Source organism: Brassica napus, unplaced genomic scaffold (assembly GCF_020379485.1).
Source record: "Brassica napus cultivar Da-Ae unplaced genomic scaffold, Da-Ae ScsIHWf_1459;HRSCAF=2050, whole genome shotgun sequence".
Classification (NCBI taxonomy): Eukaryota; Viridiplantae; Streptophyta; class Magnoliopsida; order Brassicales; family Brassicaceae; genus Brassica; species Brassica napus.
In genome coordinates this window covers 146,840-159,447 of record NW_026014872.1, presented here as the reverse complement: position 1 = coordinate 159,447, position 12,608 = coordinate 146,840, and the positions used below count along the sequence as shown (strand labels likewise).

The window sequence follows — 12,608 nt, the reverse complement described above, 5'->3', positions numbered from 1 at the left end:
GAGAGAATTATAGAGATTCATCCATTTCTTTTTAACATTTATAAATTCAGTTGAAACAACCTTACTGGTTAAAACATCATACTATACCTTCAACACCCTTACTGAGACCTTTTATGACCTTTTTTCCACCTGCAAACAGAACATTGTGTGTTTAGGATGGTTGAAACAACAATGACAAATATCTAAAATATTTTTTACCTAAGCGAAATCTTAATGGAGCTTCTTCCAAGTTTGATTCAAACACTTTCCCAGTATAGAGTGTGCTGACCTGAAACAGCCAAACAGGACTTGAGACATCATCATCCATATTTTCATATGACTTGGATGTAAAAGGAATACTCACCCTTTTTCCTTGAACAGCTACTTTACCATCTAACTCGCCTTTTTCAATCTCTTCAATTGTCACCTCTTTGAAGAAATCTCTGATTCCGGTAGTTTATTAGTACTAGCTTCTTTCTCCAAGTTCCTATTCATTATGAAAAAAAAAAAAATCTTATCTGACAAATCTATTAAACAAAAGAGAGACAACTCTTTAGCAGAAGCTTGTCTCACTTTTCGATAGCTTGTTTCTTCCCCCCTGTAGTCTCCTCTCTTTAGCAGAAGCTTACCAGACATGACATCTCTGAATAGTTGGTACCATTCTGGCTTATTCCAACTTCGTGACTTGTTAGTTTGAGTTACCCACACCAGCAGCATGCATATCAAGGACACGAAGCACCATGCATCAACCTTTCACTCTTTTGCAGCCTTTCATTCTTCTTGGTAAGGATGAGGTCGAATCTGCATATTTTGACACTGCCATCCTTCGAAGACGAAGTATGGCAGTGTTACTACTTCGACATCAAGTCTTATGAGGCAGCCTTTGAAGAACCACCTAACGATAGCTACCAAGTGTTGTGGAGTCCTAGACTTGGTAGATTGTTGACGCTAAGTATTTTTTCCTCGGCTTGAATTCTAACTCACCCTCTTCTTTTTGTTTTGCAGTTATTCATCCCAATACTATCGCATATCCGGTAGAGTTATTTCTGAACGCTCTTAGGGTTGTTGCTCTTAGTCATCAGAATTGGTCAGGATTTAAATAATTATGTATATTTCAATTTATATATATACATATGTAAAGTAACAATAAAAGGTTTTTTTTACCTCTTTTATTGAACTTTTTTGATCATTTTCTTTTTGTGGGTTTTTTGGTGAAAAAAACTATTTTACATTTATTTGAGAGACTTGCCCTAATTTTAATTTAGTTCAAAACTAATTTTCAGTTACACATATTTGTTTACATGAATTTTGATGAGACTTAAAGTGAATACATTGCAGGTGGGTTTTATGTTTGAAATTATAGTGAAGTATTGATAAAACTTTCCTTACAAAGTTTAATTCCATTTGAAAATTAATAAATAGCTTTTCGCCTATTCTTAGTTTCCAAAACTAACTTTTCTAAAAAAAATAATTAAAACATTTATTTTAAAGATAATAGTAACTTATAAGGCAACAAACTGCTCAAAAATCCTAACAAAAATAAAAAAATAATGGTAGATAATTCGCATTAGGGAAGTGATTCTAGATACTAATATCGTATAAAACCATTATAATAAAACAAATCGAGTATATGAAAATATTTTGTGGTTGTGGGGGTGGGTCAATCTATTTGGAAAAGGAAAATAAGATGTTTCGGATAGAGATACTTGACAAGTCGGCTCATCCTTGCTTTATATATAAGTACACTCTCAGTGCTTTCTTTGAAACCAAAAGATAAATTATCATCAAGCTACCAAGGTACGTTAAGACTTTCAGTGCATTAATTCTTGCGCACATCCAGTTGTTTTTGGCGTATGCATTAGTTTGATTCTGTTGAAACCGTGTTTCTAGGGTTTTGTTGTCAAGCATCTTCTAACTGATCCAGAAGGATTTAATATGGCTCATCCAAGGGACTTAAAGTTCTCTCCGATTGACCAGAATTTGGTGGGGTATTATCTACGCAACAGAGTGGATACAGGAAAAGATGGTTTCATCACAGATATCAAACTTTATGAAGACGAGCCGTGGCTTCTTCCGCACGTCAAGAATGATCAATTCAAAGAGAACATGTGGTTTTACTTTGTTCTAAGGACACGTAATTTGGGGAGCAGGCCCAAACGCACGGTTCCCGGTAGAGGAAGCAGTAACGGCGGAACTTGGACGACAAGTGGCGTAAAGAAGGCGATCACTGACCGTAACAACCCCAAGGTTGTGATCGGATACAAAACAGAACTCGCGTACCACAAGAAAGTCAAGGGAAAGCTTAAAGGAGACACCACTGGTTGGTGTATGACGGAGTATTGGCTTGCAAGTGAGAACGATGCTCAGTTCCAAGAAGTAGTCTTGTGTCATCTCCGTGACAATAACAAGATGGTCGTTGACGAGAGCAAAAACGGAGACAATGACATCGCCACAGAGCAGCCTCAACAAGGGAACAGCGATGACAACAACAATAGACTCCTTGACTTCACTCATCAACAGCGGCCACTGATTCCTCCTTTTGAAGGACAGGGATTGAGACTTCAAACCATTATGGGATATTCTGATAAGGCCATTCAAGAACAACAACATCCACCGATTTCTCCTCCTCCTCAACGTCAAGATTCCGGAAGCATAAACAACGCACTTGTAATCATGGAAGATGAGTGTGTTAGCCAAGATGAAATATTCAATCTAGCTGACCTGGAAGCCGGCATCACTCATCCACAACAACAACATCGTCAGATGATGGTGGATCCTTATGATGATATATCTTTCTCAAGATTGGCAATGCCGAACAACCTGATTTACCATCATGAAGACTCATGGCATCAAGATACCTCTCCATGGAACAACACCAATCCTCGTGGACTCATATTCAATTCTCATGGATGTGAGATCCAAGATCAAACTGTCACCAAGGGAGTCAATCAAGATTCATATTATTAGCCGACATTTTCTTCTGATGCAACACAAGAGCAAATAAAGTAGTCAAACATAGATAGGAAACATGTATAGTTCGTTTGGTTATGGTTATTATTTCTGGATCTTTTAATGAGAATTTATCTCATCATTAAAAGTTTGTAAATGATCTTTGTGTTTGATTAAACCGATCCAAACACCCTTTTATCGAAATCAAAAATTTCTGGAGCACTCATCTGCTAGTGTGATACCACCGATAACGCCTATGAATACTAAAAAAACTCCACGCATGAGTTTAACATTGGAAAAAGTACGTACAGTTCCTTTGGTTTAATTACGCTCAAGTCACTGCATAGTTCGGTTGCTATATTTGGATTTTAAGTGAGACTTTATCTTTATGTGCTTGATTCTAAAGAAAGCAAGGCCTAAAGAGCTGAAAGATAAAGCGTTTGATTTCTGATCAACTCTTAAGAAAACTGTTTCTTAAAAAAAAAAATTATAGGGAAGTTTACTAAAATGATTCAAATTATACTAGAGTATAACACAAAAGTTTTAAATTACTACAATATTTTTATGGACAAAAATACCTTTATTAACAGTTGTGCCCAAATCTAATATTATGAAAGTGCCGTTTAAATTTTGAAAAAAATCGTCGACGGCAGATTTGTTTCATGGAAAATAAATCTTTCCGGATATAAATCTGTTAATTAAAACTGTCGTTATATTAACATCTGCCATGTAAACGGTGGCAGATTTTTTAAGTAACGACATATATTTTAGAGGTGGCTACTTTATCTGGCCGATTTAAAGTTGTCACTAGATTTATATGTTTAAGTCTGTCGCATGAAGTCACCGATTTTTAAAAATTGTCAGTTTTATTTCAGAATTGTTAGATTTTTAAGATCGATTTAAAATTACGTACGACTGACTTTCAATGGGAAATAGATATAAATTTTTATGACACATATGTTTATCCGATTTAATTTTCTGATCGACTTTTATTTTTATTTGGTGGCAGACTTTTTAAATTGCCACCTTTGACGGCAGACTTTTAAATTAAATTTTAATTACTAGATTGGGACAAACAACTTATAGCAGACATATCCACTCGAATTTCTGGTTAAATTCACATAGATTTCGGTTTAGTTTAAATAGGTTTCAGTTTAAATTAACTTTGGTTTTAATTAATTTTTAAAATTGGTCTAAATCAATTTATTTCCAATTTATTTAATTTAAACCACCGGTTTAAACAATTTCTAACCTTGGTTTAAGCTAGTCATTACACAACGTTCTCTAATTAGGTATACCGTCTTTGTCGTCTTCTTCTTTTTACGTTTCATTCAGCAACACGTGGTCCCCTTTCATGGTGATTTACAATGGCATCTTTGATTTCATATTGATTGGAGAATAATGAAACACATAATTTTCGTCTCTGGTAAGTGGAAAGTTGAGAAAACTAAGTGGTTATTTGAAGCGGATAATGACAGAGAAAGCATATTAGTGGCTGCGAATGAGGGCACTCAATTTGAGGATTTTGTGAAAATCATATTTGAAGATTACGGAGTTGATTTTGCAGAAAACAATTTGGAACTGAGGTACATTTTTCCAAAGCGGAATCTACACAATCAAAGCATCAATATACCACCTGTGAAAATAGGAAACGATTGGCAGTTTCATGCATTCTTGGCTCTTCACAAAGTTGAGGACGTTCAACTGTGTGTTGAATTTAAAGCGAACAAAAGTGCTGGGGAAGGAGATGGCGAAGATCAGAAACAACCCATACAAGGAGATGACCCGTTGTGTGAAGACGAAGAAGATACAGATGAAGAAGGTGATAGTTTCAATTACTGCGATGACTCTGATGGAGCAACATCTGACGATGAAAACTTTACTGCGTATGGGCTTCCACCAGATCATGTAGAAGAGGTTCATGGATCTTCTACAAAGATGATATATGCAAGAGCCCTAAAGACAGAAGAAAGAGAGTCTCCAAAGAGTCTGTCCTATTTGCGCACATTCAAATTTGACGTAGGACAGAGTTATAATTCGAAAGATGCATTGGAGACACGTCTGAAGATATGTTCAGCTGTCCAAAAGTTTGATTTTGATGTCCACGCATCAACACGTTCACTGCTGTTTATAAAATGTTGGTTAAAAGGATGTACATGGAAGCTAAGAGCTACACCAGTAGGTAATTCTGCGAAGTTTACAATCCGAGTGTATGTAGATGAACATACCTGCTCCGTAACAGAACGTTCATCTCGTTCCCGACAAGCTACTCCTGAAATTCTTGGACTCTTGTACAAAGACTATATTGGTGGGGTTGATCCATATATTTTGCCACGTCATGTTAATAATGCTATGAACATGAGCTTCAGAATCAAGGTTGACTACAGTTTTGCATCAAATATACTTTCTTCTCCAACCTTTACTTCCTTTTAAACTTAGTTACTGTTTATTTTTATTGCAGATGGATTACTGGAAAGCTCATCGTACACTTATAGTTGCTAGAGATCTCGTAATGGGTTCTTCAGAGAGTGGATACGAGGAACTACCTACTTACCTCCACATGATTAGAATGGCAAATCCGGGGACTTTAACTCGACTGGAAATTGATGCAAACAATAGATTTAAGTACTTATTCCTTGCATTCAACGCTAGCATTACCGGATTTCCATTTATGAGGAAGGTTGTGGTGGTTGATGGAACTTTTTTGCAAGGTAAATACAAATGAACGCTTCTGATTGCAACATCACATGATGGTAATTTCCAGATCTTTCCAATAGCATTTGCTGTGGTTGACACAGAGAATGATGAATCATGGACATGGTTTTTCCGCCAACTCAGCCGTGTGATACCAGATGATGAAGGATTGGCGTTAATTTATGACAGACACAAGTAGGGATGTCAAATGGGCATGCTGTCCATGGATAGCCCATGTCCAAACCAATATGGACATGCCCATATTTGACCATAATTTTGTTTTGTGCAAATGGGCGAGGCCCAAATATACCCATATCCAAATGGACAAAACCAGATGGACATGGACGGCCCAAAATTTTAAAATATCTAGGGTTAATGTATTTGAGTAAAAATCATGTTTTCCGTCAAAACCGTAAATCATATTTTCCCGTTAAAACCGTGAAATAACGTTTTCTCGCCAAAACCGTAAAATCGAATTTTCAAGTTTTTTCGCCAAAACCGTAAATCGAGTTTTCCCGCCAAATCCATAAATCGAGATTTTTCCGCCAAAACCGTAAAATCAAGATTTTCCGCCAAAACGGTAGATCTAGTTTTCTGTCAAAACCGTAAAATCGAGATTTTTCGCCAAAACCGTAAAATCAAGATTTCTCGCCAAAACCGTAAAATCGAGATTTTCCTCCAAAACTGTAAATCAAGATTTCCTGCCAAAATCGTATCTATGCTTTTGAATTCTACAACACATAATAATATATTAAATATGAATTTTTGTATGTTAACACTGATTTTTTAATTGGACTCCGCGGAAGGTCCATTTGGAATGGTCCAATTTGGTCTGGACAATTTGGACTTAAAAAAAATAATGTCCAATAAACTGCTTTGTCCATTTGGACATGCCCATTGGACATGGACAGCCCATTTGACATCTCTAGACACAAGTCAATAGGGAAAGCTATTGCGGCGGTCTATCCATTGGCAAGCAGAGGAATTTGCACGTACCACTTATATAAAAACATCTTGTTACGGTTCAGAGGGCGTGATTTGTTTGGATTGGTCAAAAAAGCTACCAACTCGTGTAGGTTGGCTGAATTTCAAGCAACCTTCATGCATATTTGGAACGTGCTGATGTATGTAAGTGGGTACGAGCTCATTTTAGAGGTGATAGATATAACCTCACTACAAGTAACATAGCTGAGTCCATAAACAGAGTTTTGTCCGGTGCTAGAAGCTTGCCAATTGTTCACCTTCTAGAGTCAATCTGCTTAATGATGACACGTTGGTTTGCAACAAGAAAACATGACGCCGAGTTGATGAAAACCTCTCTAACTCGTGGTGTAGAGAAATTGTTGGAGGTAATATATTGAGACTGCTTTGCTAATTTACTTCACTGTGATATTTAGAATGCTTTGCTAATTTACTACACTGTGATATCTGCAGGGACGTATACATATTGCTAATCTGCTAAAGGTGAACTGCTTGTCACGCTTAGTTCTCCCATCCACCATCTTATTGAGCAGAGCCGGAAGCATTTTTCTGAAAGGCCTGCACTCCTCGTGCATCTTCTTATCAGTCACCATAGATGGAATGCTATCGTACACATGTATTACCTCCTTAACAAGATCAATGCGTAAAGCAACCCAGTGGTCACTGTTGACATGGTGACAGAGGAAGAGAGTGTCAACATCTGCAAGCCACTTCTTACCCGTAACAAATTGTTGGCCAAGCTTCTCTCGGTATAATCAACTTCACATAAAATTATGTGCTTACGTAAGCAAAACCGGACTCGTCCTTTTCCCTACAAAGAAGAAAAACAAAGAATAAGACTTACAAACCAGACTATTAAGAAAGAACAAGATAGGATAGCAGAGAAGAAACTTATAAATCAGACTTAATGAAGTCCAATACTTTCTGTCTGGATCCACCTTAGATAATGGGTCATAAGGTTCCTTGGAGACACCAGTTATGATACGCTTCACTGTTGGATTCCCTACAAAAGGCCAAACTTGAGTCTTCGTCAACTGCTGTTTTCGCCTGCGTCTAGGCTCCACATCTGAAACAAGTGCTTCCAACACCTGTCTACACTTTACACTCTTCTCCCATTTTAGATTATTCTCCCAGTCATCTGTGGAAATGGATTGGTCATTCAGCTCTGGGATACTAAATGCTTTCTCTGTCTTGACTTTTTTCAATGGCTTTACATCTTCCTTCACCGGCATCGTCTTCTTATTCTTCTTCTCCTTTTTAACGACACGTTGTATTGGTAAACCATCAATAGAACTTTTTTTTGTCTGAACCATCCATGACTGTCAAGTATAAAAAAAACAGTAAGTATTTTGTGCATAAAAGATAAAACACCCTAGTTGACAATGTAAACATACCATCGTGTTGCTACAAGTGTCATCATCGTCTTGTACTTTGGAGTTGCCAGCATTTGAAGGAATTTTTTCATCATCTTTCCCTTTAAGAACATTTATTTCTTCCCTTAATATGGCCATCTCGTTCTTTAACTCAGTCTCCAATAAACCCATTTTAGCTTCCATCTGAGTGTGTATAGAATCCGAATGGATATCCGAAGCTATCCGAACATATGTATAATAGCAGAGAAGATAGGATAGCAGAGAAGAAACTTCCATCTCCGAACCCGAACAGATAATACCCGAACCCGAATGGATATCCGAAGCTATCCGAACATATGTATAATTAACCTTATATTTCTAGTTTATATTTCTCATTTTATATAAAATATTTATATTGATACTACACATACTTTAAGTTCATATGATATACATACAATTATGGAAAAAATGATTTGCTACTCACTTAAAATGCATGTCAAGTTTTTTATTTCAAAAATTAACAAAAAGTTACATCCAAAAAAAAAAATAACTAAATTAATGTCTTTTTAGTTTTAAAATGTTATGTCCAAATCTATTAACCATTCAATCTATTAAAAATAAAAAATTAGTTAACTGAAAGTTATATTTTTAAATACAACAAACTTGAGAAATGAAAATTTTAATTTTTTTTTTCAAAATCTAAATATCCGAACCCGATCCGAAATAACCGAATCCGAACTAAAAATACCCGAACCCGACCCGAAGTACAGAAATACCCGAACGGGTTCTAAACCTCTATACCGAAATACCCGAAAATCTGAAATACCCGATCCGAACCCGAACGGGTACCCGAACGCCCACCCCTACTTTTCAGCTACACTAACATCCATGGTTTCTACTTTTGCATTCAGGTTGTTAACACATTCAAGAAACTTTTGTATGGTGATGTTGTTGATGGGCATATCACTATGAGATTCTGCCTGCAATATTCACAAACCAAAAAAAAAAATTAACCACTAACAAAAGGAACATATTCAATAACACTAGAACATATTCAATAACACTAGATACATACCATTTCTGGAGCAGTTTGTTTCTCCTTCTTTCGTTTTGCGGAGGGGCTCTCATCCACTGTATCAGGAACACTAGGTGCAGTGACATGAGTTTTTCCCTTCAGGTACTTGGAAGGTGGCACTACTTCCCAAAACTTTACGTTAAGCTGATCATTGAGGATATCAACTATCATGTTATCCAAATCAGCAGGTGGTTCATCTTCGTCCCATTTCGGATATCTATCCTCCATTGGTTTTAAAATCATATGCCTTACACGAACCTGCATTGTAAAGTACAATACTAATTAAGTAGGAAAAAAATAGACAGGTAACTGTAAAGAAATTCTTCATACCTTCTGATGTTGTTGCTTTTCTTGTGCACAGAAGTTTAAGAAGTTGATACGCTGACGAGAACCATGCCATGACAGAAGGGGAACCTCAGGTCCATCTATCCGATGCCCATATATCTCTCCTAAACCTGGCACAGACTCGTATATCCAAATTGCCAGTGCATGAACACAACCACAAAGCATGTAACTCTTCTTTCCTACGTATGTTAGAACTTTAATGGAGAACTACTAATAACATACGATGTGGTTGTCTTTCTGCAGAGATATTCTCGACGACATCAGTAATACAACTACAAGCAGATGGTGCTTACAACATTCATGCATTGTCAAAGAGATTATCCAAAACTCGCACTTGGGTTATAAGTTTCTTTCTTCCTCTCTAAGTTTCCTCTGAACAAGATCCTAAATGTGTTTTCATTTTGGCAAACACATGTATGTACAGGTAGCAATGAAGGTGTTGATAGTCATTCACAGAGCGTTAAGAGAAAGTGATCCTACGTTCATAGAAGAGCTTTTAAATTACTCTCACAGAAACATTCTCAAGAATTCTAAACTCCAACTTCAAAGACGATACAAGGCCTCTTGGTAAACTGAATCATTCCCTATAGATATGCATTTATCTCACCATCTCTTGATTTATCATATTTTCTCTGATGCAGCCTGTGATTGCTCTGCTTGTGGTAGAACATATGCACTCTTTCTCGAAAAGCGGCATGCATGTTATCATGTTTTAAAGTATGATACAGAGGCAGAGCGTTTGGCAAGAGCTTAAAGTGCAGCTTCCAAGGTGATAACAATCCTGGATATGATATATGTTGATCACACTATTACATGGTTCATACTCCGTTATGGTATCCTCATGATCAAACCGATAAAAACGAGGTTTCCAAGTAAGTACGAGCTTTTTTCAAGAACACAAGGAGCTTAACATGATCCAGTATCTAAGGAAGTTTAGCTAATCTCAATATCTAAGGAAGTTTAGTACCTTCAGTGAAAAAAAAATACCTTCAATGATAATTAAATTTGTAAATCCTTAACGGCCTCCACAAAAAACATTATGTCTGATCAACTCAACTGATCACCGGAATATCGGGATCAGTTTTTTTTCCGTAAAAGATGTCATGGTCAGTTGCTTACCATTTCCTCGCACTTCGACTGAACTAACGTGTTGTCTCTCCGGTTATGTTCTGTCAAAGAATTGACTAGCTTGAAAGTTTGAATTACTGTGGTCTCTCCTTTAAAGTGTCTGTCCGGCTATGTTCACAGTTTTTTTTTTCTTGCTTAACAGAGTTTTCCTACATTAAGCCAACAATATTGGCTTTAAGTTTTGTGTAGGCTACATCCAAGCAGTAACATTTAATTCTTGGGCTTATTATCCCTAAGCAGCAGTTAAAAAAAATTCAGCCACAACTTAGCACCGTTACATTAGCTTAACAAATTATTCCCAACAGTTTTTAAACGTCTGCGCTACAACAAATAAAACAACTTGGGAGACTTCTTGATATCTACCATCTCAGCACAGATGCGATTATGGTCATTGCTCAAAATTAATTTTATAAATATGCACTTTATATATATATATATATATATATATATATATAAAGATATAGATGGTGAAACTACATCAAAATAGATATAGAGTGGAACAAAATAAATTGGGGTCGAAAAGACAAAATTTTAAACATCCGTGAAAGTTATGAATCCAATGGTTTTAAAACTATAATAAAATATTAATCGGTTGTCCATTTAACAGTATTTAACCAAAAAAATTATATAAGTGAGATAAAAGAATATTAAGATCAATGGTCCGATTAGAAGGGTTATATATAAATTGTTGAAATATTTTAGTCTGTAATTTTAATGATTTAGATGTAAGTTTTTTTATGTAGAAAATTTTGTAACATTTAAACCGTTGCTTTTTGAAATAAAACATTAAGTAAGGTTGTAGATTTAAAGGAGGAGGGTCCATTATATTACTTGGAGATTAATTGGAAACACAAGTTATAAAAAATTTAAGTGAAATGAAACATTATTTCTATAGTCCAATCAATCAAACACCATAACTAAAATGTAATTAATTTTTGTTCATTTTGATCATCCCCTTATATATATTTCCCGATAACAAAAATAGAAAAATTTGGATATTGAAATATGCAATTTGTAAGACAAAAACAATGAATAATTAAAATAATTTTATAATTATATATCTACAAATATTTTTTTAATAAATTATACTATTTGTATATTAAAGTAAACATACAAAATATATAATCACAATTAAAATTGAAACAATAAATCCCGGGCGCAGCCCAAGCGACCCCTAGTGTTTTAAGATGTCTTAAAGGAAGCTACCTTTCTCTTACATTCACATGGCATCCTTTCTCTGCAAAGATCCCAAGCTTCAACAGACACCTTCTTTCTCGGCCACACATTTCAACAGACGAGACCGTCAACATCTTTCTTTCGTGGTCAATCATCCAACATTCCAACACCACCACCTCTCTATAACACCAATAGAGCCCATTAGCTACATTATTTCAGAGCCCAAAAGCTGCAGATTAGCATGTAGTTCTGTTACTTGCGTGTTTGATCAGCATATGATTCTCAAGGACAAGAAGGTACTATACCTCAGAATTCATCTCTTTTGCTTACCCGGTTCACCTAGCCGTCCTCCTAATGGGGTGTCCTTGAGAATCATCCTTCTCCATAGCTGCGTTTCATGTGCACTGAGCTTCGAACTGTCACGATGAATACTTCTGTCTATGGAAAATGGCATTTTATGTCATGCCCGACAAGTTCTCTAGAACCGGAGTTCTTGACTCAACTCTTTTTGACCAAGGAAATTTCATGAAGCTTTTATGATATGTTGTCCTATTAGCCTCAACTGTCTCACCGTCCTCACCGAGCAGTTTGTTCCTGTTGCTTTTGATATTCACATAGTTTCTCCGGAAGCCTCATCAGTTTTAGAACTGATGTTACTCGTCTAATAGCCTGTTTAGCCAAATCTAGGTCCTCGGCATTTTTGCCCTCTTCCAAACCTCATTGTTTGGATATATCAACGTCGTTTTCGATAAGCTCTTTGGAGCTTTCGTTGCAGGAATACAAGTGAAGATTAGCTTTGGTAAGCCTCTCACGTTAACATATATGATATATCTCAGGAAACTTACTCGTCGGGGGTTGTATTATATATTGTATAGTTGCGACTTGCGAGAACATTCCTCTAAAGTTGGGCCCATTAATATTCGCTCGGC

At 36.2% G+C, this 12,608-nt stretch overlaps 2 protein-coding genes across 2 annotated transcripts; both read left to right on the top strand.

Moving 5' to 3' along the window:
* The first annotated feature begins 1,276 nt into the window (after positions 1-1,276).
* LOC125597442 (NAC domain-containing protein 6-like) lies at positions 1,277-3,438 on the top strand. The gene has a single exon (XM_048772188.1). It carries the CDS (start codon positions 1,915-1,917, stop codon positions 2,944-2,946), a length of 1,032 nt encoding a protein of 343 aa, XP_048628145.1. The 5' UTR covers positions 1,277-1,914; the 3' UTR covers positions 2,947-3,438.
* An 891-nt stretch (positions 3,439-4,329) lies between these two features.
* LOC125597419 lies at positions 4,330-5,821 on the top strand. Its single transcript, XM_048772153.1, has 3 exons — positions 4,330-5,304; positions 5,390-5,639; positions 5,727-5,821. Exons 1-3 carry the CDS (start codon positions 4,330-4,332, stop codon positions 5,819-5,821), a joined length of 1,320 nt encoding a protein of 439 aa, XP_048628110.1.
* The last annotated feature ends 6,787 nt before the right edge of the window (positions 5,822-12,608 follow it).

Bases quoted from the DNA above. Each gene is read 5' to 3' on its own strand.
- LOC125597419 (XM_048772153.1), top strand. From the start codon at position 4,330: ATGAAACACATAATTTTCGTCTCTGGTAAGTGGAAAGTTGAGAAAACT. The intron at 5,305-5,389 runs GTTGACTACAGT...TTTTTATTGCAG, and splicing joins ACATGAGCTTCAGAATCAAG to ATGGATTACTGGAAAGCTCA. The intron at 5,640-5,726 runs GTAAATACAAAT...TGGTTGACACAG, and splicing joins TGATGGAACTTTTTTGCAAG to AGAATGATGAATCATGGACA.
- LOC125597442 (XM_048772188.1), top strand. From the start codon at position 1,915: ATGGCTCATCCAAGGGACTTAAAGTTCTCTCCGATTGACCAGAATTTG.